The sequence below is a fragment of the Plectropomus leopardus genome, chromosome 8, assembly GCF_008729295.1.
Source record: "Plectropomus leopardus isolate mb chromosome 8, YSFRI_Pleo_2.0, whole genome shotgun sequence".
NCBI lineage: Eukaryota > Metazoa > Chordata > Actinopteri > Perciformes > Serranidae > Plectropomus > Plectropomus leopardus.
This window is the reverse complement of record NC_056470.1, coordinates 30,589,348-30,616,317: the sequence shown is the minus strand read 5'-3', so window position 1 is coordinate 30,616,317 and position 26,970 is coordinate 30,589,348. Positions and strand designations below refer to the sequence as shown.

The 26,970-nt window shown below is 40.9% G+C and overlaps 1 protein-coding gene across 1 annotated transcript in view; it reads left to right on the top strand.

The window, feature by feature from the left end:
• magi3a (membrane associated guanylate kinase, WW and PDZ domain containing 3a) overlaps positions 1-26,970 on the top strand; it is a 170,041-nt gene that overhangs the window by 137,113 nt on the left and 5,958 nt on the right. The window contains 14 exon segments of the mRNA XM_042491298.1: positions 1,316-1,422; positions 6,708-6,908; positions 10,124-10,750; positions 14,959-14,990; positions 16,358-16,610; positions 17,742-17,836; positions 18,175-18,367; positions 20,250-20,462; positions 21,612-21,797; positions 21,953-22,046; positions 24,257-24,332; positions 24,620-24,685; positions 24,687-24,758; positions 26,019-26,157. Coding sequence (XP_042347232.1) covers positions 1,316-1,422; positions 6,708-6,908; positions 10,124-10,750; positions 14,959-14,990; positions 16,358-16,610; positions 17,742-17,836; positions 18,175-18,367; positions 20,250-20,462; positions 21,612-21,797; positions 21,953-22,046; positions 24,257-24,332; positions 24,620-24,685; positions 24,687-24,758; positions 26,019-26,157 — 2,354 coding nt within the window.

Below are 26,970 nucleotides of genomic sequence, written 5' to 3'. Positions count from 1 at the left end.
AAATTGGCTTGATTTCTTTTAAAAACATGGGAAGAAGGCAAGGGCAACTTTACAAGGAATTACCCCCCAAAAAGCACGAAATCAGGAAAAAAGTAAATGAAAATTAACTAAGAATTAGTTTTAAAAGAGGAAATTAAAATGAATAAATAAATAAAGACAAGCAATGGACAGGAAACAAATGCTTAAAAATAACAACAATTCTGTAAAAATATTTTGTAAATATCTAATCATGATAATTATAAATATTGTTTTCTTGTCATTTTTTCCCATTTAGAAAAAATGATTTTCTAAATCTACCAATTTCTTGAAATTTATAGAACATTTCTTGCCAAGTTGTTCATGGCTTTTTTCATTCTTGTTTTCCAAAGAATTGAAACCAATATGCTCAGGGTTCAAAGGCAAGGCAAGCCTTTATTTGTATTGCACATTTCATACAAAAGAGCAATTCAAAGCACTTTACAGAGCAATAAAACACAAAACAAATTCAAGGATAGCAACTTCCAATAAAAGAGTAAAGAGAAAAGATACAAAAGATTATTTAAAATGATTTAAAATCAAGTTGAAAAATAAGTTTGCAGTGAGAGTAGGCAGTATTTAAAAAAAAAAAAAAAAAAAGAATATTTTTTGCTTTGACTTTGACCCTGAAAAGGTTTTTTTTAAAAAAAAAAAAAAAAAAAGACATCTCTAGGCGTGCAAGATGAAAAAGGGACACATTTCCGTTTGCATCCATTCTACAGTTTATTTAATCTTTTGATCCTGGGATTACAATGCATTGAGCTGATGCTGATCCCATCATGGTGATGTGGACTATCGCAGCAAAGATTGCTACTGATCCTCTCTATCCAATTCTCTTTGAATTTACTGAGAATGTCAATTCATTTTTTTTTTTATTTCTGAGCTTTAGATTTGCTCCTAATCCCTCTGCATGTGTTGCACTTTCGGCATAGACAGGTTTGCGGTTGTATAAGAGCAGCCTGTATGACATGCTGTCTACTCAACGCAGGTTACGTCACACCCAGCACTCATAGTCAAATCACAGGTTTGCATGACGATATCAAGAGTGTGGACAAGCTGTGCTCTGTGAAGCCAAAACATAAGACCCCGGACGAATGGAAAAGCAGTCAGACTGTTTTTAGCAGCTGATGTAGGTAAACGCATGGCTAAAAAAACAGGATGTGCGATGAGGAATATGGCAACAACGAGAGGACAGAAACATATTATGTCTGAACAGTTACACTTTATCTGAGAACATGTTCTGATGGTATAATTGTAACAGAGTTCTTGTTAATCTAACGTTGTTATATCTATTGTGCAGCCACATCAACCAGAAGACCCAGTTTGAGAATCCAGTACAGGAAGCAAAGAGAAAGTTGAGCGTCGACACACCGACTGCCGTACTGCCGCCGGCAGCCACGCCCTCAGGTAACGACACGCACAGTCCGGAGCAGAAACTGCAGATGTGTTATTGACAGTAGCTGGCAGGTGAAGAAACATCTACAATAGAGTCAGATTATTATTGCCAAATAATATTAATTTGTGTAGAAGTGTTGCAATCAGGAGAGGTCAGTTCAGGAAATTCAATTTAATTTTTAAAAATCAAAGCTATATTGAGACATGTCAACTTGTTTTTAGAGACATAAGCATTTAATTGTGGCATAATAAATATGTTTTTACAATTTAGGAAGAACTCAACATTATAGATGTAGTTTTACTATAGATTATATAAAAAGATGTGGATGTTGCCTCTGTGACATCCCCCATTAGTTTGTGGACTCCTGTTTCAAGCCTTGTGTTTGGTATTTTGACCATAGCCATCTTGGATTTTGGGGGGCAGAGGTGACCATATTTGGACAAAAGGGTGGAGCTAACCCTAACACTAGCTGCTAGCTTTATTAGGACGGTCCATTTACAGTGTGGTTAACTGTGTAAATGCGAATGCTAATTTTGCGAATGAAAAACAGGCTTACATTTATTAAAGCATTTATTAGGGAAGAATGTCCTTACCAGAAAAACTGAACATCTGTCTAAGGATTGGAGGGTCTTATAGGACAACCAAACACAGAACAAGACTTTTTTAGGTGACCAAAATATTACAATTAACTTATATATGAACTGAAACCAAACTGAAATAGCGACAGCTACGGCAACGCCTATAGCAACTGGAAACTGATATGAGGAATAAGAAAATCTGAAAATGTTTGTATTTATTTCTTTGTCATTTTTAGCCTTAACTGTTATGTTTAAGCTGCCACAAAGTAAAAATAAGTAAAATGCATTACAAAAATCAGTTCAATGCATAAATGCTCAATTTTCTTGCAATCAAATAGACTAAGAGTGCTGTTTCTTAATGTTTTACAATTGACTTAAATTCCCCCATAGTAATCAACTCAGATAATTTCAGGTTCAGAAAAAGGGCCAGCATATTTAAAGATTTATTTTGCGTTCTAACCTCGGCGATCGACATTGTAGAAAATTGTGAGATGTTTAAAGCTAAACACGGTAGTCGGACGTATCTGTCTTTTCTGCTGTGCTTGTTTTATGTATTCTGTTGCTTTGCTATCATATTTGATAAACTACAGACCCAGAAGCTAGACAGTGAACTGCTGTGGACAGGGGCCGCTGTAAAATGTATTCTAGCCACCTAAAATAATTAGTCTCAGTTTAAGTTTTTAAATATTTTCATCATATTTTTGTCAATGGAGTCTGCTAGCTTTGAGGTAACGACTCTAGCAGAAAGAGCAGTCTGACAGCATCATAAACTGGTGAAAATATTCTGAATGTAGTGTAAATTTAAACTGATTTAAACTGAATAACAAATCAATTTAGGCAGCGTTTGCTCAGCACTATTTTGTTTTATGTTGGGACACAGGGGTTTTCTACCTTGAATTTATTGTAAACAAACGTTGTGGTTAGGCCTTTTCACAACATTCATTACACATAAATGTTTTTCAAACATAAATAACATAAATGGTAGCGGGCAGTGTAGTTAACTTGTCAGACAGTGGTGATATTAGTAGGCAGTATCAACACTATGGCCCATTGTAATCAGTAAGTTTTCATTTGGCTGTGTTTTACCTACTCCACCTGCTGCTCTGTACGATGCAGCGGAGGTGCCAGGGTTTAAAATAAAGACACAGCATTATTAAAACACGGGTTCTGGCTCTATAGTTATAGCTTTTTTTGTTCAGCGAAGAATAAAACCTATATAACAAGGTATTAGATGTGCTATCCAAACACAGGAGCACTTTTATCATCGCCTTCATGCTGCGATGACTGTCTGGAAGATGTTCTAACAGTTGACAGGCTGCTGATAAACAGCCCATAGCCTCTGAAGCAATGATATTCAATTTGAATAATGGAGCGGCGCTTCACTGGGCGGCAGAATTCATTCTGACAAGTAGATTGTGAAATAGGGAGAGCTCTGAGGTCTCTTTGAAAGTGCTTTCGCCCCAGTCATTCACCGCAGTTCAAAGATCTCTTTAGAACAGAGGAAGGGAAGGAGAGACAGAGAAGGGGAAAGAGGTGAAAGTGACTTATGATCATAAATTGCATTTCTACTGGGTCATCTGTTCATCATTTACCACCTGTGGTGACTGATGCCGCTCGAGCGGCCTAATCACCCTCCTCTCAGTCAATGTAAAGCTCCGAGAAGAGCCCTGCATTGTTAAGCACGGGTAAGAATTATTACACTCTTCTGCGTGCGTACACACAAAGCGTGACCACATTAGCATTCAAACTAGCCTCTGTGTTTCAGACGCCCCTCGGACAGAACTGTCTGCCTCACTCTGTTGCACGCAGACCCCCACCTCCCACAGCTGAGCCTCTCTGCAGTCTGTGGCTGATATTTCCTCTGTGTGCCACCGCCTCCAGCTCCTACTGCCTCCCCTGTGCACCTTCCCACCCTTGTTAATGAGAATTAATGGGTAGTGGTCCTGCGCAAGTATGTGGACGTACGTGAGGTGGCATCTAAACACTGTTTTGACAAGGCCGGCTCATCTGACCCCCCCCAGACAATGCCGCAGAGCACAGGAGCAGAGCGCAGCACTGTGCTCAGCCATAATTACAGCGCTGACAATCCTGTCTGACATTTCATATAATCACTTCACCCCTGAGAACACAGACTGTCCCTTTGTGGCCCGCAGCTTAATCAAGACCATGTAAACATGGCTTTGGTGTATGGCTCCTCTCTCCATCCTTCTCCTCGCTCAAGCTTTACTTCTCCATCAGTGTTGCTCTCATGGTGAGCATCCAAGAAATAATGCAGATGTAGTGTGTGAACATGGGAGACCTTGGCGGTCTAAATCCTGTCAAACATGCAAATTACACTCATGGTCACACCTTAAAGGAGCAATGTGTAAGATTTTTAGGGGATTTAGTGGCATCTAGTGGAGAGAGTTGCAGGTTGCTGAATCTTCTCATGGTTAGAATTCCTTAAGTTCAGGAGGTTTTATTAGGAGCCAAAATTATCATCAGAGATCTCCTCCTCTTCAAAACAAACTGTCTCAAAGTTTGCCTTCACTTGCTTTTTGAGCAGCTGTTTCTCTCATGCATCGATCTGATTTAAATGGATCCACTGATCAATTATCAATCCTGTGACCGAAACTCTGCAAACTGCTGCTGAGGAAAAATGAACCCTTGAATAGCCTGAGTTGTGTACTAACCTATTAATATAGAGAGGGGACAAAAAAACAAACCACAAAATATTAAAGTCTGGCAAATCCGAAACCGCGGCTAGTCCTGCACCTGCGAATGTGTGCTCAACTTTTATCTCTGATAATCTAAGATCCAGATGTACAGGAAGTTTTTATCTGGAGCCAAATTATCAGCAGAGGTCTCTTCATCTCCAAAACAAACAAACATGGTGATTTAAACAAGTAAAAGCACTGAATAAAGCAGTTTTTCATTTAAAATCTCTGTTTTTCCAAAGTTCCTCGGCTGCTTACTACAGAGGCCGCTGCAGAATTGTGAAAATTGCTCTGCCTAGAGTCAGTGTTTGGTTTGTCCATTATGGGTTACTGTAGAAACATGGCGTGAAACATCATGGACTCCATGGTAAAGGACCTGCTCCCTATTTAGATATACATGGTTCATTCTGAAGTAACAAAAACACAGCAACTCGTATTTTCTGGTGAATATGCACTAAAGAAAACATGCTTATTATATCATATTCTATTTTTGCCAATATGTTCCCCTAAATCCCACACACTGGACCTCGTGTTGTCCTTGGGGTCATTCTGACCCCAAATGAAATCTTTTACCGTCAAAACATGTTTGTTATACTTATGTAAACAACGTCTATTGGCTCTAAATTCCTAAAGGAGGGGAAAAATGTGTGGTAATGGGTTTGACTGAAGTAAGACTAAAAGGCGTAACACAGAATTGATTGACAATTTATACAATATGCTTTAAATAACAGTCAAATCAGGCGGGGTCATTTTGACCCCAAAAGGTGTATGGCAATCGGAAGGATATTATGAGGGTTAAATTGTCGTAAGGAATGTCATGTTATTGCACACACATGCACGTGACAGCATCATACATATACAATCTTACAAACATATCTCTCTGACACAGCTCCAGTGTAGGAACGTTATGTTAATCATTATCTTTTTTTTTCATCAGAGCAGCCATGTTCATCCGCCAATTGCAATGCAATTATGCAAATCACAATCCCATGACACATTGAGAGTGGTGTTGGGGAGGGGGGGGTGGGGGGTTGAGGGGGGGCTTCTATCTGTACCCTCCCTAATGAGATTGATGTCCCACCATCTATCAGTGTGGGAACTGCCAGAGAAGAAGCCCAGCATGCAGGGACGCAGCACATAACTCACAATCTCATAGGCTCTCACCACAGGGAAGGGCAAGCTCTAGGATTTAGTTAGAATTTCCCTCTTTCTGTCAAGGCTAACTCTATTTCTCTCTCTGTCTTTTTCTGTCTCATCGCTCTTATCTCGCTCTCTTTCTCACACACACACATACACACACACACCGTCTAATATAATCCCTTTCCTGTCTTCTAAAAAGTTGCCCCATTTACACATCCTGCAGGCGCCACAAAGGAAATTTGCAATGAAAAGTTTACCTGGAAAATGTCAGGCGCATTTCAGGATGGATTTATCCCCGCGGTGAAAGGAATTGGTTGTTTGCGGCGAGACTGTGGCAGAATATAGACACTCTGCAATAACTGGCTGTTTACTGGCTTTGCAAACGGAGCAGTAGACTCGCAAGTCTCGTGTGTGTGATTTGTGTGAGTTTGCACTTAAATTACGACTCTCTCAGATTGTTCATGTAATTACTAGCAGTGAGCGACGTGCTGTCAGACACGTTGTCACCGCGCGCATGTTGTTATGAAGGAGACAGATGGCAATTTGTGAGCACGCTTTTCAGTTTCTCTTCATATCCAGGGCTGGTTTCCACATGTGCATGCTGACACACCACATAGACAGTCCCGGCACGTAAACCTGTGAACTTTGAAGATGCTGCACTCATCTATAGAGCTAATGTCTTTGTGACTTCATTTATAAAAGCTGAATTTTATATCTCAGTGTTTATTGTTAGACCAGAGCTGTGCAATGTGTTCATGCGGAAGCGGCAGAAGCAATTTAGTATAGAGTAATTACAGTAATTAGGCCATTAAAGATATTTTTCTTCATTTCCCTTTCCATTACCTCTTGTCAATCTTCTCTTTTTCCACTGTCATCCTACAGCAGAGGAGCCTGGGAGGGGAGTAAGGGGCTTCACACGAGATCCGTCTCAGCTGCAGGGCTCCATCCTGCAAACAGCACTCAGAAAAAGCCCCCAGGGCTTTGGGTTCACCATCATCGGAGGAGACCGACCCGACGAGTTCCTCCAGGTCAAAAACGTTCTTCCGGATGGGCCTGCAGCGCATGACAACAAGATCGCCTCAGGTAGGACCTAATGCAGGGAACCTCAATTTGTTTTGCTTGGGGGCCACTTTTGAGAAATGACAGGAGGGCAGGGGCCAGTCGCAGCAGATTTTAGGATGCTTCTAGGACATTTCTAGGACTTTTTTGGGATTTAAGGATATTTGTTGGATTTGAGGACATTTCTCTGAATTTAGGATGTTTTAAGGATTTAAGGACATTTCTAGGATTTTAGTACATTTCTTAGATTTTAGGACAATTATCGGATTTTAGGAAATTCATCTGACATTTCTAGGATTTGAAGATATTTCAAGGATTTTCTGACGTTTCTCTGATTTGAGGATGTTTCTATGTTTATAGGAGGATGCTAGAATTTTAGGACATTTCTTTGATCTTAGGGTGTTTCTAGGATTTGAGGACATTTCTCTGATTTGAAGACATTTCTAAGATTTTAGGACGTTTCTCAGATTTCAGGACATTTTTCAGATTTACTAGGTTGTTGCGTTGTAGGATGTTTTTAGGATTTTAGGACTTTTCTCAATTTCAGGATGTTTCTAGGATTTTGGGCCATTTCTCTGAATTGAGGATGTTTTTAGGATTTAGGACATTAGGGGCCTAGCTAAGACCTCTATCGGACGCTGTGGGAGATCCTCCTCTGGCACTTTTTTTTGATAAACAAGCTTTATTTTGTTGCTGTTTTCACATTATGTATACTATAGTATAAAAACAATTCTCGATATGAATTACTTTATTTTTATTGTGAAGAAGAGAATGGTTGAGGGGCCACCTGTGGGGACCAGATTTAAGAAAGCTGAGGATCACTGACCTACTGCATCCGGCGTGTCTGTAATGCAAAGTCACACAAGGAGGAATTACTAGAAAGAAGCACTAGGGAGAGACAAATAGGCTTTTTATTACTTATCCAAACAAAACATAATCCAGTGTCACATTCACGTGTATAATGTTTGCATGCCTATGCACACAGTGGCACTCAGCTTGGCAGCAGCATACATACTGTACATAATGCAGTTTTATGTACCCTGAGTACACAAACAAACACATTTTTGAGGAAAATCACGGAGCAGCTGTATGTACCGAGAATGTCACATTGCTTGATCAAGCAAAGGCAGAAGTTTATAGTTTATAGTGTTCAGCGGAGCAGCTCTAAAAAAGGAAACGTCCGTCAATAAAGCACATGTCCAGTTTATGGCTGACACCCTGATTTTATACGCAGCCATATATTACAGATTTGATAGGCCTGCAGAGCGGTTGTCTTTCGGTGACTTGTGGGTCACAAAGCCTGTTAATCTGCATAATATATATATATATATATATGTGTGTCTGTGTGTGTGTGTGTGTGTGTGTATGTATATGTATATGTATCATACACAGGCACGTGTGCTACATGTAGCTTTCAATAAAATCATTATAGGAGCACTTGCATTTCAGTGGCTCAGTAAATTCCCAAATATAACTACTGTCAGCACATACATGGGGATAATAGTCACTTGAATTAGGGGTGTTTCAATATCTGGGTATTGACACATTTGCATACACATATAATATTGTGTAAATAATCCATTGTCTCTTTAAGGGAAATTGCACCAAAATTCATATTTTATTCCTAGATTACAAGATAGTCCAAAAAATATTTGCATACACCAAAATTCACCCCCAAATTCAAAATCTAGGGAACAAAGATAAAGATGAACTTTAAGGATGGCATTGTTTTTTTTTATTTGATTTTTTAAAAAATAATTATTTATTCATTCAGTTATCTATCTATCTGTTCATTTTTTGAATTTTCGATAGTTACTGTGATAATATTGTTTTCCTGACCTCTTTTGACCATGATAATCTCGTAGTGAAAATCTAATATAATGCCAGCACTAATTTGAATTACTGTTATTGAAGTGCTTCAGGTTTCACATTACAGTTATATTGATTGCATCGAATGCTTTTACAGACACACTGATGCCTCTGCTGCCGCTGCCGCCGAGAATCAACATGAATGTAGAACAGAGAGAGTAATTATTTTCAATGTTTTATTTCCCCTGAGATGGAGGATAATTGATTATACCAAAGAAATGAATGTAATTAATTTTATTGCGAGAACTGAACTGTAACTGCAAGTGAGATTCTTCTGGAATCAAGACTTTCTGACGGCACGCCCGGAGCTTTTATTCATGACAAGTGTTGAATATTGTAACTTTCATCCACTCTAGTCTTTTACCTACATTATCAGTATTATTTTATGGATGCTGAGTCGTTAGATAAGTCATTAGAGGTGCGTGTAGTGGGTTCTGAACAGGCGCTACATCGAGATATGGAGCTCATTTCAGAGTGAAACCTTCGCTGTGTTTGCTGCTGTAGGAGAGGGTATTGATTGTGTAGGTGGGCTGAATCCACCACTGGGCTTTTAGCCAACTGGCCAGTCAGCAATTCAGCCGGCTATCCAGGTCTATATCTCAGCCGGGCCAGGGGTGCTGAGAGTCACCCCCCCATACACGGAGATGAAAGGAGGAAGGAGAGAGCGGCATGTCAGTGATCTTGTTCTATTTTATACTCTCGCTCGCTCTCTCCATCCCCATTAACGTCTATGAGTTTTATCAAGGGTCGGAAGAGCAGAAGGAGAAACAGATAGAGATTTCACTTGAAGTTTGCAGTCCAGATAGACAGTTATTTCATTTATTGTGTCATCGGCCTCATCAGTACTGCATGTCTTTAGATTTGCCTTTGTGTGGTGGAGACTTGCAACGATTTATCGATTAGTTACAACTATTAAATTAATCACCAACTAATTTGGTAATAGATTAGTCGGTTTGAGTAATCTTTTAAAGAAATAAAGGTAAAATTCTCTGATTCTGGCTTCTTAAAGAAACGGTGTCGAGGATATGGAGGATTTAGTGGCATCTCGCTGTGAAGATTGCAGTTTGCAAGCAGCTGAAACTTCTCCTGTGTGCCAGGCGAGAGCTTATGGTTAGGATTTCTTCAGTGTTAATTGTTCTGGAGGTTTTCTTGCATCTTGAATTAATTAGTACAATTATTTAGTACTCAGGTCTTGGACGGTTATCATATTGTGATAAAACACTGAGTCAACAAAGATGTGGTCTTTGCAGTGTGTTCAAATGCATGTTTTTGGTTGAGACTCAAGTTACATAAGGCGACGCAACAGTCGGCCTTCGTTGCTATCCTTTATTTCGGTCTGTCTGGTCCTAAAAAGCTGTTTGTTGTTTTAGGTGATGTGATCGTGGACATCAACGGGGCGTGCGTGTTGGGGAAGACTCACGCTGATGTGGTGCAAATGTTCCAGTCCATCCCCATCAACCAGTACGTGGACATGGTCCTGTGTCGGGGCTACCCGCTGCCCGAGGACTCCAGCAGCAGTGAGGAGGCATCAGGAGGCCTCTCCACCTCCAAGGACACTTCCCCGTCCCCCTCCACCTCCACGCCGCAGGAGCCCCACTACACACTCCCAGACGGAGGAACCCTCTCCAGACAGACTGCCGCAGTCCTGCCCATGACCAACGGAGGACGTCACCACCACCATCCTCACCAACACCACCACCACATCCCTCACGTCCCCAACCAAGACGGCCCAGATCCCACTCTGTTACAGCCGGAGCTGGTGAGCGTCCCCCTGGTGAAAGGTCCCGGAGGTTTCGGCTTCGCCATCGCAGATTGCCCCCTTGGTCAGAAGGTGAAGATGATCTTGGACGCTCAGTGGTGCCGCGGCCTGCTGAAAGGCGACGTCATCAAGGAGATCAACCGACAGAACGTCCAGACGCTGAGCCACTCCCAGGTGGTGGACATCCTCAAAGACCTGCCAGTGGGCAGCGAGGTCAACGTGCTGGTGCTTAGAGGAGGTGAGTCGGCAGAAATGAGCAGCTGCAGGTAAATCCTGCAACACTGAGCTAATCCTCAGAGGTATGCCGCAGCTGGCGGGGTTACAGTGCTGACGCTGTGACATCTCTTTTGTTAACTCGCTGCTGTCTGTATTAATCTACTCAGTTACTGTTCAGACAGCAAACAGGTGTTAGTGCGCAGAGATAGTCTGGAGCTTTGAGTCCCACACTTCTGAAATCATTTAATTCCCCACTCAGCTTTGTGTCACCTGTAGTCTGTCGCTCTTTTACTCTCGCAACAAAACAATGAGTGAATCAACAGATGTGAGAAGCCCGCCCGCCTGCATTAGAAGTTGATTTCTTTAAGGGATACTTTGCTGATTTTAAACTACTTTTGTATCAAAACGGTGTGGCTAATGAGTGTTAATGAACTACTGCTCATCTCGCAGCTCAAAATCGCGTCATCCTGCAGATTTTCACTGGCTGTGGCGCTTTTGCTCAAACTACATATTGTCCTTTTGCATCAGGACACAAAGGAAATAGAAGCAGATTGAGAGAGAGCCGCCCTCTCTCTCTCAAATTAGGACCAAACTAAGACCAAAACAGTAAACCTTAGCACTGTTGATCAAATATAAACCGAGATTTTGTTATTTTGTTGCCTATTTCTTACCTAAACGGTTCTCAGAAACATATTTTAGCTTACTGTTTAGCTGTAATACAAGATTGAAACCAACCGGCAGCCATATTGTTGCCAAACAGGAAACCCAAATTCATCCACCAGTGGGAGCGTTTATTGGTCCGGTGCAGCAAAGTGCATTCTTGTGGTTGTAGGTTTTAAGCCTCTTCAGAATCAGAATAACTTTATTTGGCCGAGTACAGTAAACATACAAGGAATTTGACAAGGTGTTTTGCATTGCTCTCATGTATTTACACCTAAATTGCAGAGGTGGAACCAAGTCATTGTCTTTCAAGTCACAAGTAAGTCCCAAGTCAAGTTTGACATATCGCAAGTCAAGTCACAAGTCATAATGCACTCTGCACCAAAATTAATGCCATTTTAATATCAGAGTAATAATACATTAGATGCAACAATCACGGATGCTTTTTAATACATGTATTTATTTGTAAAAAACAAGTGAAGAAAACAAGTGTGAAAATGTCACTTAGCTGTTGAGTAAACTCAACCACTAACTAAGCATCAGCTTTTTTAGTCGGCCTTGACTAACTGTTCTTTGCACAACTGAAATACCAGTATGGAATTACAACTATTCTGTCGATATACAATTTAGAAAAAGCAAATGCCACAGCCTTTTTTCTATTTTCTTTGGTCATGTAGCGCCAATGTCAAAAGTAATTGTGAATTTCTACTCCATATACAGCCCAGTTTTATGAAGACACCATCTTTCAAGCAGCGAAGCACTATTTTAAGAGAGAAATAAACATGATTATACAACTGTTGACAAAGGTCTACTCCGTCAAGGCGAGATCTAGTGTAGCACATAGTATGTTTTCATTCATAAACAACAGGTTGCATCGTGGTTTTCTGGAGGTATTGCTTGGACACACAAATTCTCCCAATGTTGAATAAAGTAATTTCACGCTCCGCTCCGCACCAACTCCGCATCACCCACAGTGCACCTTCCCAAACAGGGAGGAAGTCATGCTTAGTCACATGGTGAGCCGTGCTGGGAAGGCGAGGAGAGATGGCAGTCTCAGTGATTCACTTGCTGCTCAGAGAGAAAGAGATGGAAAGGGAGTAGAGCCAGAGCATGGTGGGTAATGATTGTCCTTCCTCTTACTTCAGGCTCGCACCGATTTGAAGGGCTTGTTCCTTTTCGCCTTTACTGCAGTGCAGTAGCCTAGATTCAAGAGATCAGTGTTGCACCCACATATCAGATGCACTCAGCTGGGCTCTGCGCTGAGCTCCAGGGGCTTGTCCTGTGTGTCTGTGTGTGTGCTGTTATCAACTCTATGCCCCTTTATGCCAGCCTTATATGTATTTTTTCGTTACATGTGCATATGCAGTGTTTGTGTGTGTGTTAGTGCTTACAAAGGGGCAGGAGATCACAGCTTTCCAGGACTAAAAGGAGCATCGCTGCAGGGCTTCCCTCAAGTCACCCATAAACCAGGATTAGGTTAGGCTTTGCTCCCAGCCAGCGGCTACAACTCGCTTCCGATGACAGCAGCAGAGAGAAATGAAACAGGAAATTATTTGGCCCTGATCCCTGTTCTGGATTTAAATCTGGAAATGAGACACAGTACCCTTCCCCGTGGGATGTGTACTGCACTCAGCGCCGGTGCTATCAAATGAGCAGGGAGATACCATCAGTGGTTTTGCGTCACTTGTATTTGAAAAGGAATTAAATGAATAAATAAACGTATTATTACAGAGTCATTTCTCCGACACCGGCGCACACTCATTAAATCGTTTTATTTAATTCTGCTGATGACATTCATACAATTATTAAAGCTGCAGACTGAGTAAGCAGTGGAGCAAACAGCTGGCAGGTTTAACCCAGAGGAGTGCATGTTTCTCATGGCCTAGGGTCACCTCTGTGTCTCCCATCCTGCGGTGACATGTAAACCATTTTTGCTACTGGAGTATACTGGCCCCTACTGGTTGGATTACAGTGTGACTCACTGACAGAGAGGAAAGCTCAGCGAGGTATTAAACAGCAGCTGCAAAACCCTTAAGGGCAATATTACTAAGTGACAAAGAACAAGGTGCAGAGTGTGTCCGCATAAGAAGTAGGAGAGGGTGTACGCTCTGAGAAATAAGGGTTACAGAGGCGTTCTTCCTGAAGGTCAGAGGTTCTGCCCACAGACGTTTTCTTACCTCAGAATTATAAGGTTGTCTCTATCTGACATTTTTGTCAAAATTGAGTTATTCATATATTCTTCTGTGAGAAATGATTAAGATTATGTGCAGTGTTTTTTTTTATGTTATATGCACTTTTGGACTTTTTTTCAAACCAAAAGGTTCATATCATTTATGCTATTTGAAATGCAAAACTTTGGCGAGTTTACAAAAAATGCCTTTTGGTTCTTCAAGGATTATTTGAAAAGATAAGAACACTTTAAATCCAAAGAGCCTTTTTTAGGAGAAAGAGTTTTTCAAAGATTGTTGAAAGCATGGGTGTAAGGAGATCCTCTCCATAGAATATTAAATTTGTTACCCATGTTTCAATGCTGTTCTTCAGTGTAGATGAATTTGGAATCACCTTTATCAGTTCATTGTTCTTATGCTCTGCCATAGTTGATATATTTGTGCCATACAATACCACATGGTCTGCCAAAAATTCTTCTTTTTTCGGGGGTAACTGGTTCTTTGCCTATTATATTTGGTGTTAATTTGAAACTGAGTTTCGGTTTCCAACCCTACTGTTTCATTGAAATAGTAAAATCTCTAATAGCAGACATTTCACGAAATCTCCACCCCCTAAAAACATGATTATGAACCATGATTGTTGTGGTTCACACTGGCCGACGTCAGCCATTTAGGAGCCTCATGAAGGCCAAAACTCTTGGACGTGGCCCCAGGCTGGCCTGTTAAACTAAAACTATGATTAGTGGGTGAGAGATTTACGAATAATGTAGTAAATATTTTTAGAGCCCTGCTGATGGATTCTAGATGAAAACCTCTGAATTTAGAAGTAGAAAGGTTTTAGAAAGAAGCCCCAGAAAGGGTACTGGGTGAAACCATTACACCATTAAAAGGTTCTCTGTAGAAACTCAAATACCGCTTTGTCATCATACTAGCTCTGGTTCTTAAATTGGCTTCCGAACTTTTCAGGTTCAGAACCAGTTTTTTTTTTTTTTGGTTGAAATGCCCTGAATGGTTCAAAATTAGGTGCAAAAACTGAAGCCTTAACAGTCCCACGTTGGTGTAAAATGGGTGATATCGGGGGATCTGGGTAAAGCCCTTTATTTTGGGTTCTAGATGGAGCTCTCTGAAAGGGTTTCAGGTGGTACTGTTGTAAAATAATCTACCAGGAGCCTAAAAAGGTTCTTCCTATAGGAACAAGCTGAAGAACCCTGTATGGTTCTAGTTAGCACCTTTATTTGTGAGTGTAATGTGATGCTCTAGCATTAAAGTTCAACAGGTCAGTGGAGTGAATAAAGATGCAAAGTACGGCTCATCCTTAAAGCTTTTAAGCTGTATGTTTGAAAAGATGTTTGTTTTCTTAATAAATTGAATTTAACGTCTCCCTCTGCCTCTCTGTTTGCAGGTCAGACGTCTCCTGTGAAATCGCTAAAACCAGTAAGTTGATCTTTGAAACGTTTCTTCCATTTCACGGCACGAAACAAACCCTGATGATAAAACTGCCGCTGAATTATTCAAAAGAAAAAGGTTTTAACTTGGTTACCCGCAAGCACCACTCAGTGTGTGTGTGCTGTGGAAGCTGTTGTTAGCTACATTATTCAGTGAGCCCACATTAGCCAGGCTGTTATTTCTGGAGCTGCATGTGGGTAAATATGCTGGCTCCTGGCAAACAGCAACTTAACATCCCTCTGCGTATGGGTGTTTAAGATGATATGCCATGTTCAACAGCTTGTTCCTGCGCTGCTCCTCCATGCCGCACTCTTAAAATAGAGAGGAGCTGAGGCAGCAACAGGCTTACTCATACTGTTTTATTGGTTCAACACTGAATTATAATGTGTGGTTGCACTATTTTTAAAAATTAAGACTTGTGCAGTAGTTGAGATTTTCATTCTGGGGAGTAAGACCACCTTAAACACGTTCTCCTGCCTCAGCTACATTAGCACTGAAGACATTAGTGGCATAAAAACAGTATGTATGGCAGTAATACTCAACTTATGGCCCGTGGGCTGAATCTGGCCCTGACTGGCTGCCTTGTGCCCCCCCACCTATTTTCTGTTTCACAGTAAAAAATAAAGTGATTCACACTGGGATTTGTTTTTGTACTTTTAGGATGCATAAGGTGCCAGAGAGCATAAAACAGCATTAAAATAATCCCCTACAACCCTTGACAGAGTTCCTGGCTAAGCCCCTACTGTCCTAAAATCCTGGAAAATATCCTAAAATGCTTGAAAAATGCTAAAGTCCTAGAAATGTCCTAAAGTCCTAGAATTATCTTATAGATCTAGAAATATCTTAAAATCCTGGAAACATCCTAAAATATGAGAAATGTCCCAAAAATTTAAGAAGCGTCCTAAAATATGAGAAATGTCCTTAAATCCTAGAAATGTCCTAAAGTCCTGGAATTATCGTGAAGTTCTACAAATGTCTTTAAATCTTGGAAACATCCTAAAATCCTGGAAATGCCCTAAAATCTGAGAAATGTTCCAAAATCCTAGAATGCTAAAATCCAAGACATGTTCTTAAAATCCTAAAAACATGTTTGGGGCCCCTGCAATTGGTCTTTGGCCTCCTTTCACTTTGCAAAGTGGCCCCTAAACAAAGCAAGTTGAGTACTCTTGCTGTATAATATCAAAAAAGTATGCGTATTTTCATACAGAGACAGGAATACATTTACAGTAGTCCTAAAAAGAATCCATTTGTGGATTTTATGCTTCATATTAATATATTTATCAGCCTGAAATCATAGTGTACCTTTCTTCTTATCTTCTCATCGCTACATCACAGCTCTCCTTTCTGTGTTTCAGTGCACGGCTCCCATATCCCAGCCGACTCCTCAACAGGCTCCCCACCCCGCGCCCCAGCAGATGCCCCACCCAATCTCCCAGCCCATCACACAGCCTCAGCGACAGGAGGTGATCAACAGCACAGAGGCCCTCGGTCAGCCCGAGGTGGCCCCCAACCCGCTCCCTTACCACACCAACACGCTGCGCTCGTCTTCACCCAAACCGGACGCGTCTGAGCTCTACCTCAAGTCCAGGGCCTTGTTGGAAAGCAAGCGTAAGTGGACGTGACAGAATGTTTTCAGGGAAACACACTTTTTATTTATTTACAATCATTTAACATGATTCTGGATGCACAGTCTTGCAACTTTTGATTTTTTAGCAATATTTCTTTTATTTCATCAGGTAGAAAATGTATCTTCAAGAAAGGGTGCCCATCACAAGTTACCAGAGTCTTAACTGATGCCTTAAATGGACAATTCACCTTAAAATCAACAATCCATATTTCTCCTCTCACCTGTAGTGCAGTTTGTCAGTTGAGTTTGTTTCGGTGTGGGCTGCAGAGTGTTGGAGATATCGGCCGTAGAGATGTCTGCCTTCTTTCCAATATAATGGAGCAAGTTGGCACTCAGCTTGTGGTGCTCAAAGTGCCAAAAAAATGCATTTTAAAAACTTAACAGCAATGTGTCTTTACAGAAATCACGATCCAGTAACTCAAGAAAATCTACAGATGTCAGAACTGTTTTCTTTCTAATGTTTTAGCTTTTAGCTCCATAAGTGGAGTGCCGTCTAGTTCCATCATATTCAGGGTTCCCAAGGTCATGGAAAACCTAGAAAAGTCACAATCACATTTTCCAGGCCATGAAAAAGTAATAAGTATGTGAAAAACATTAGAAGTTTTAGAAAAGTTACAGAACTTTATTGCGTGTTTAATGTCATTTAAAATAACAGCGAATTTATTTTCTGAAGCTGTCGACATAACGGAACTCTAATATGCATCGATTATTATTTGTTTACCATCACGTACATTTCTTCATTTTTACCCAACATTCAGTTTCTTCTGTATATTTGAACTTCAGGTGAACTGTCTCTTTAAAGTTGTACTGTACTTGTGGATGCACATAATTTCATATTGTTTTAGGACATTTTATCAGACAAATGAAAGCTAAAAATCTCTGATATCTAAGCAAGATATCATAAAATTATGTCTTTTGGCTTTCAAATGAAATATTTCTTTTACGGCTGAAATAATTTAAGACATAACCGGCCTTGATTGACAGCATAGAATTACTGCATTATACAAAACACACATTGCCCACATGCCAGACAGACAGAGGGCATAATTAATGTGTCTTTTCTGTTGTAAATAAAACCTCTCCTCTCCTCTCCTCTCCTCTCCTCTCCACAGCTCCAAATACCAAGGACCTGGATGTGTTCATCAAAAGGAACCAGGAGTCGGGTTTTGGCTTCAGAGTCCTGGGAGGCGAGGGGCCAGATCAGCCGGTACGTAGCTGCCCGGCACGGTTCAGCCGTTTACAACAAACCTTGGCGTGCTGCTGGAACCCCAAACCCTCAGACACTTGAAAATGGCAGTCAGGCGGCGAGCAAAACAATATTTAAGCTGCATTCAGTTAAATTGTCGAAATGTCTGGCATTGCTTTAGGACAAAGGGGGGAATAAAAACTCTATTTTGCACATAGGAAACGAGGCATCAAAATACTCAAAGCAACTGGAGAGGATTTCAACTGTTTATTTACTATAATGCCAGTCAATCCGTGTGCTCACTCAGGCTCAGATCAGTGTGTCAAGCTGTTTTCTCTCACATCCCGTTGCCTCCACAGGTGTACATCGGCGCCATCGTGCCGTTGGGTGCAGCCGAGAAGGACGGGCGCCTACGGGCAGGGGATGAGCTGCTGTGTATAGATGGCGTGCCAGTTAAGGGCAAATCCCACAAACAAGTGCTGGAGCTGATGACCAACGCAGCCCGCATGGGGCAAGTCATGCTCACAGTGCGCAGGAAGCTGACACACGCAGGTGGGTCTGCTTTTGAACAACCAGAGTTTTTCTGAAAGCGCTCGAGAGGTTTTGAGCGCGGCTTCTTGTTTTTACTCTTTTTGTTTGGATCAGTATGCTGCAGGAGGACCTCTGAGCAACAGCTTTGATCTGGGATTTTTTCTCTAATCCTTTTAAATTTGTTCTGGATGACTTCTTTGCAGATAAATCTGAATAACAGAAGTTCAACCAAAATTGAGTTTTAGGACCTATGTGAACATTTTTTTCCTGAAAAGAAAAAGAAAGTTCTTAAGAGGATTTTTATATTTGTGGTTTTTCTGTCTGTCCATCCATCCCATTCTTGTGAATGAGATATCTCAAAAACACCTTAAGCGAATTTCTTCAAATTTGGCACAAACTTTAACTTGGACTCAGTAGTGAAGTGATTAGATTTTGGTGGTCATAGGTCAAGGGTCAAGGTCACTGTGACCTCATCTTTGAGTGCAATATCTTAAGACCCCTTGGGGAAATTTCTTCAAATTTGGCACAAACATCCACTTGAATTCAATGATGACCTGGTGGGATTGAGGTGGTTGTAGGTCAAAGGTTAAGATCAGGGTGTCCTTATCTATCTCATTCTTGTAAATGTGATATCTTAAGAACCCCTTAAGGAAATTTCTTCAAATTTGCTGCAAACGTTCACTTGGGTTTAAAAATGAACTGATTAGAAACTGGTGGTCAAAGGTCATGATCACTGTGTCCTCATGAAACACGTTTGGCTGTAAATCAAGAATAAATATGCTCAAATTTCACACAAATGTCAAATAGGATTTTTTATCCGAGAGGTCAGACGTAAACTTTGACATCATGATGTTCTGCAAAAACATTTTTCTGGCCATTACTAAACATCACCTCTCAAGAACAGAAGGGGAGACATTTGGTTGGATACTGAATTTAACTAATCTCGAAAATGTGCTGATTGTATAGATCCTCTGTGTTGCCGGGGGAAAGATTTGTGTGAAGCCATATTTTCACAGACAGAGATGTAAACTGTGAGCGCAACTTAACTGGTGCATGAAGGCAGACGACCACAAGGCAATAATTCTAGTTTACTTTAATCTCAGAAAACAAATGAAGCATTTTCATCCATCAAAATAGAAACAAAACAGCCAAAGTGTCTCTGCTGTGTTTATCTGTCGAGGCTGATGGGAGCTGTGTGAAGGGCAGCGGAGATTAGATCAGCTGGTGGAGTTGATTTACATCTCAAAGGATGAAAAAAAAGAATATGCTGAGTTTTATTTTTCAACAGCACAAACCCCTACTGCATTCAGGTTTGTTTACCCCCACAAATAACCGCTCCATGAATGGTAGCAGCACTTTTTGAAATTACTTTGGATTTGATGTATCGCAACAACAGCTTTGATCACGTTGCAGAAATTAAGCATCAATCATGTAAGGCTTTATGCTTTCAAAGCAGGGCTTTAGAAAGAGATTCCCTGATGCCGGCTGACAAAACAGGGACTCAGCAAAACAAACATACAATGAAGAGAGATTGAGGTAGATCATCCTGTCTTATGAATAACAAATTGTAAAGGGCTTTTTTTCCTCTCAAGTGTAGAGTTGACAGTCTTGTATTTCATGTGTGCAACAAAAAAAGGGTATCTTCAATAAAGCCGCTGTGCTTTGGATTATTTTTGGAAGGATCTGCAGACGGAGGATCTGAGGGATCTTTTGACAGATGTTGAAATGTATGTCAGCCACATCAGAATGACCCCTGCTCAAAATAGACATTTACGTTGTCCTGTTGCTGATTGTGACGAATTGTAATGAGCTGACCGTGTCCTTAAGACACGATGAAGAATGCTGCTCAAAATGCATGACTGCAAGAATTCCCCTCATGTTTCCATGCATTGTGTTTTGTCAGATGGTGAAGAGGAGGAAAGCAGTCAGCAGCCTCAGCAGGTAGCATCCGTCCTGGTCAACAGCTCTCCCAAGATGTCTCGTGGCGAGGCTCCAAACGCCGTCCAGCCAGCTCAGTCCTCTCGGCCAGAGTGCTTTGACGTCACTCTGCAGCGCAAAGACAACGAGGGCTTCGGCTTCGTCATCCTCACATCAAAGAACAAGCCCCCACCTGGAGGTGAGAAATAAAGAAAAACACATCTTGCAACTTATTACCAATCAGGCTATTTTAATTACATAGAAAGTATGAGGTAATTTGAGGACTTAACAGAGATCTGCGGTATATTCAAGAAATATGAATATAAGGACATATACTGTTCTGTACTGTACTGCACTATACTACACTTTACTATAGATACCACCATTTTCTTATCATAGTATATTTGAGCACATGATACTACTGTTTTCCTTATATTTTTATGTATTTTAGAAAAAAAAAACAATCACCCCATGTGACCAAAAACTAAATATAGTACAAGACAATGCCTGTATCTCAGAAACTGAGGAGCACGATCAAGCATTTGGTATTTATGAACTTATAACAAGTTGAATATTTTTTTAAAAATCTGATTTTATTATTTCAAAGTCATACTGTTAGGTATTTGCCCAAAGTATGTCTGTTGAGTTTAAGATTTATATTATTACAGTATTTTTGTTTACATTTACATTTGTGGTTTTGAGTGAAATGCCTGAACAACTATTGGATGGGTTGCCACAAAATGTGGCATTTAAATCTCCTTCGGGATAAATTTTAACATCTATGATGATCCCAAACATCCAATCCAGCACAGTCATCAAGGTCATTACTGTCTTTGGTTTCCGATAAAATACCTGCAAAACAAATGCTGATCCTCTCAGACTCACCAGGATTCGGGTTGAGTGCTAATTAGCAAATGGTAGCATGCTAACATGCAAACCTAAGATGATGAACATGTAGAGCATCAGTATGTAAACACCGCCACTGTAAAAATGTTAGCATGCTGACCTTAGCATTAAAGCACAGCTGTGTCAAAGTTCAGCCTCACACAGCTGGTGCGGCTGCAGTCTCTTCACTAGTGTGTCTTTAAGTTTTTTCAAACTTAAGACCATAGTTCCTTGAATTAGATTTGTAAATGGGTATATACATCCATATACATAATACCCTGTACTCTATGATCCATGATTTTATATTGGAGCCATGTATTGATTGGGTTCCTAGTAACCCAGCAAGATTGCACAATGCTTTATTTGAAATTGACGTCCCAATGTTTGCTTTATTAAATCAGTGCCGCTCAACATAAAAAACAGCACAAACAGGTTGTCATTTTTCTGCGTTTTCCTGCTTCAGTTATACCTCACAAGATTGGCCGCATCATCGAGGGCAGCCCTACAGACCGAATAGGTCAGATGAAGGTGGGAGACCGAATCTCTGCTGTCAACGGCCGGTCCATCATGGAGCTGTCGCACAACGACATCGTCCAGCTCATCAAGGAAGCCGGCAACTCTGTCACTCTCACTGTTGTGCCTGAAGACGGTAGGTTGGCCCACAGAGAAAGTCTTAGTTCTCTGAAGCTGATTTACAGAATTAATTACTTTCTGGAAATCAGATAATGTTGATTTACTTTTAAAAGGAGGTTTTCAGATGTGTGTGTCGTTTTAAGTTGTGTTGTTAAAATTGTGTTTTCACAGACAGCGCTCCTCCATCTGGAACAAATTCAGCCAAGCAGAGCCCTTCGGCACAACACAGAGCTATGGGCCAACAGCCTCCCAGCTATCCAGACAGGTACACCAATACACACATATCCTCCCAAACAAGTGCAGGCATTCACACAAATTTCCCAGCATCCACTGGAGACAGTCTAATACAGGTTCTGCCACTTGAACCATAAATTAGCCCCAATCCTCTCAAAGCAGGCTCTGATTTTGAGCTACAATGTGGCCCATTAGCATCTCTTGTGGCCCGCAGTCTCCTTGTTATCCAGAAAGACAGAAAATCCCCCCGTGGTCACTGTTTGGACGGCGAAGCAAAGAAAAAAGAGACAGATTAATAGGGAGTCTCACTTCCTCTTTGATCTTTCTTTTTAAACAAGATTACCTGTGTCAGACTTTTTAATCCATTGCTGCAGCAGCAAGTCTGCGCCATAATTTCTCGCCCTCACCCGCGCCGTTTCGCTGCCTATCAGCATGTGTTCCCCCTTTTACTCATTTAGCCCTCCGTCCATTCCTCGGCAGCACCCTCTCCTCTCCGTCTAATCTCCAACGCGTGCCCTGGGTCAGCCCGGGGTAGATATGAGCTGAGGCTGTCAGCCAGGTTGCATGGAGTGTGTAAACTCTTCTCCATGCCAGTGCTGCTGAAAACGCCTTGACTCTTGAGATAGTGTGCCAGTGTGGCTAAGTTCCCACAGAGGCATTATAATGAGCTCTGCGGAGCATTAAAGTCTGCCCTCGTTATCGTCCAATGAATTGTAAAAGCAACATGGCTCTGTGAAGGATTTACATAGGTCTGTGCTGCATAATGAAAGCGAGAGAAAGAGGCTCATGCTTCTGTAATGAAGGCGTGGCGATGTGTGCATCATTCTGGACACAGCAGAGGGGGGAGAGAACGAGACTTACTCTTTTCTCTCTTCGTGCTGTAGCTCACACACAGGCATTACTGCTAACATGACACATGCAAGCTGATGAAGGATTATAAAAAGCTCCTTGGACCACACTGAGTGCATATATTTTTGTATATTTCACATGAGTTTCCCCACAGCAGATAATCCTTCACCTTGAGATTGGTCACAGATCTTGGATCAGTATATTCCACCCTCACTGTTAACACTGGAGCACCCCAGGGCTGCGTTTTGAGTCCCCTGCTGTACTCCCTGTACACACACAACAGTGTAGCCACTTCTGACTTCAGCATCATCACAAAGTTTGCTGACAACACAGCTGTGGTGGGCCTGATCACAGATAACAATGAAAAGTACTACTTTAAAGAAGAAGAGGACAACCTACTCCTGAACGTCAGCAAAAATAAGGAGATGATAGTGGACTTTTTGGAAGAAGCAGCAAAGGAGCTATGCACCCCATAATATCACACCTTTGCCTTTATATATAAGGCGATTCTTGGTCTGCTCCCACACTACCTTTGTGTTTTTATCACACAGAAAAGTACTAGACCGTATTCATTGCGTTCTCAGGACCTCTTCATGCTGTCTGTCCCAAAAAAAAGGCAGAAATTGGGAAAAGGAATTTTGGGTATTCGTCACTCTCAGCCTGTAATTTGTTGAAGAATGGCTTTAAACTCAAGGAGCTGGTGTCGTTAAAGGTTTTCAAATCTAAAATGAAAGCCTCTATAGGATGTCAATGTTTTTCTTTGAAACTTGAGCAGATTGGCTGGATTTCGTCCCAAAAACATGGAAAGATGCAATGATCCAAATGGCCCAAAACTTAGTGAAAAATTATTAGAATATTACGGTTAAATATGTAAAATTAGCAAAATATACAAATATAAAAAGGAAATATAGAAAATAATAATAAATATGTTTTGTCTGTAAACTAATTTTAAATATATAATTATACATATAGTTTCATGATATTTTTCATAGTTTTTAGATAATTTTCTCATGATTCCCTTTCTCTTCCTTAGAAAAAGTATAGCAGATTTTCAGGTAATTTTCTTGTCACCTTTTACTTATTTTTTGCAGATTTGCGGGATATTTAATGCCAAGCTGCTGATTGCCTTTTTTCCCATGTTTTTGAAAGAAATCAAACAATTTGCTCACGTTTCAGTGCTTGAAATGCTAGTGAAAGGCATCTGAAAGCGGCACAAGAAAACAAATCCAGGATTCAAATGATTAAATACTGAGGAATTTCTAAAGATGGGGAATCACATAATAGTGTGTGTGTGTGTGTGTGTGTGTGTGTGTGTGTGTGTGTGTGTGTGTGTGTGTGTGTGTGTGTGTGTGTGTGTGTGTGTGTGTATGTGTGGTCTTTTTTCTGGGGTAGAAATGGTGACACTGAGATGAGAAACTCTTTCCCACCAAGAGAGATGGGAACACTCATCACGTCAGGCTCCAAGCAGGTAAGACCAGCAAAAAGTGGTTCTTAATTTACAGTACATGGTGTTTGTGAATGACTATTTCTGCTGTGGTGTCAAGTGATTTTAAGAGGTCAGAGAGCTCCAGCAGCTCTTGTAGTTTAAAGAACAATTTTATCAGACCAGCGTGTTTCGGCTTGTGGCCTTTAGACAATATCAGCCATGTAACAGTGATTTTCAGGGTTTGACTTCAGTCTGAAACTGCTGTTATCACACGTCTGTCAGTGAGTGCTCTAGTCTCAAAAGCCGATATTCTTGTGTGTGAACTACAGGGCTGTTTTGTGGTGGAACTGGACCGCAGCCAGCGGGGCTTTGGCTTCAGTCTGAGAGGAGGGAGAAGAGTATAATATGGGCCTGTTCATCCTGCGACTGGCTGAGGACGGACCTGCTCTCAAAGACGGCCGGATACATGTGAGGTTTTTTTTCTACTTGTCTGTCTCTGTCTTTAGAATAAACTGCGTAATACTAATTTAAACTATTGCATTTAAAATACATTTATAGGTCTTACTCTGGTGTTTTCAAAACCTGATACTGTACAATTTAAACTGTTAAATTTGTTGGATTTTGTTTCTCCTATTATTGTTTTTGGTCTCTATTTTTGGAGCGGATAATCATGCTCTAAGTTTTTTGAACTTCAGGTTACATAATTTGGGGGCTTTGGTAGATGTAGACACAGTAAGTATAATAATGATGATAATGATAATAATAATAATAATAATAATCATAATCATCATCATTTTTTATTATTAGTAGTAGTATTATTATCATTATGTTTATTATTATTATTATTATTATTATTATTTTTTTAGTTTTAGTTTTAGTTTTAGTTTTATTTTTAAGTTTATTTTTATGGCACTTATCAAAACCAATGTTACAGAGTGCTGTACACATAAAATCACAACACACAGGCAAAATTTTGAAAAGCAAAAAATGCAACACAAAAAACTGCTGCCATGGAGCTAGTTAGTTAGCCGTCGGCGACAATTTGAGCCCCATTTCCATTTCTGAAGGTTTTTTGTTTTTTATCAAATTTACCACCTGTACCTTTAATTGCCTTCGTGACTTGTGGACTCTTCTGTAGATTGGACTGCTGACTTGATAAGCGGGTCAAAATTGTGAGCCAAACCGCATTAAATAACATGCTGTTGTTTTCGAGAACATCGGCGTGCACCTGTCTTTTTCACCTCACCCAGTATTTTTGCTTCACATCGCTTTCACTGCACCCAACCGTCAAACTCAACCGTTTCAGAAAGTCCTTTGTTCCTACATCCATAAAACTTTTAAACAACGCTGCTTAAAGCTGCAGGGATTGTGCAGTAGTTTCATGATGTTTGTAGCAGCAGGGTGTTTGCAAATGTGCTATGTAAGATGTATGTTCAATATTTTGTATGTGGATTTTGGACTATGTGCAATTTATTGGTGTGATTTGGTACAGGTAGTGCTCCTCTGTCAATATCTGGTTTGTTTTATTGTGACTGTGGAGGCATTTATTGGCACAGCATCTGAGTCCAAGAAAAATTTCCCTACGGGGACAATAAAGTATATCGGATCGGTTTGGATCGTAACTCTCCCACACTGAGGCGTACCCTGGAGTGTGAAAACCTCTGATCTCAAATTCTTGAAGTCCATGCCATGTAAGACATTTAAGAAAGGACTATATCTGCACCACAGGTTGGAGATCAGATTGTGGAGATCAACGGCGAGGCCACCCAGGGCATCACACACACTCGGGCAATCGAATTGATCCAAGCAGGAGGCAGTAAAGTTCACCTGCTGCTTCGACCCGGCCAGGGCTTGGTCCCGGATCACAGTGAGTGACTGCTGACAGCTGCATGCATGTACACACATTGATGCCACTGCATATAGATCTACACAGTAGCATAGTAACCATACACATTCAGAAGCTTTTGTATGGATATGCTTGATAGCAGGGTGCTGAGTTTATTTTATTCTCATGCATGTGTTGCGAGCTTCTCTCTTGACCGTTTCTCTCCTGTCATTCTCACTACCTCTATCTTGATCTTATGCTCTTTATCTGCTCCTGTTTTCTGCACTGGCACGGCCGTCTATTTCTACCTATTTATCTTTTCCTCCTATAGGTCTGAACTCTTCTTCCACCCTGTGCTTCTACATGAAACCAGAGCATCACTAAAGGCCTCACTGCTTTTCTTGGTCTGTCCCTAATAACCTTGGTAAACCTTGTACTCCTTGTACTTTTTCCTTTGACCTCTCCTTTCAGAGTGACTCATCTCCCAGATTTAAGTGTCTGTCCCTTCCTTCATCCCCATGATCAATCTGAAATAGATCAGATAGCTGAGTTACTCTTTCCCCGGAGGGCTGAACCAAAGCAGTGAGTCCTAGAAGAACAAACAGACCTGCAGGAGCGCTGGGAGGCTTCAGAGCTCTGCAAGTTATTTTTTAAAAAGGGTATTGCAAAAACCTGGCATGCCACTGAACACACACGTCATCCTGGAGAAAAAAAATCCCTCACTAGATATTGATCAGCAGGTGGCAAGTGGTAAAAGGATTTGTGTGCATTCACTGGCATCAACCTTCCAATCCAAAGACCACATTAGAATGAATTTCTACGAGTTTGTTGCTCCTAGAAATCCAAAAGCTCATT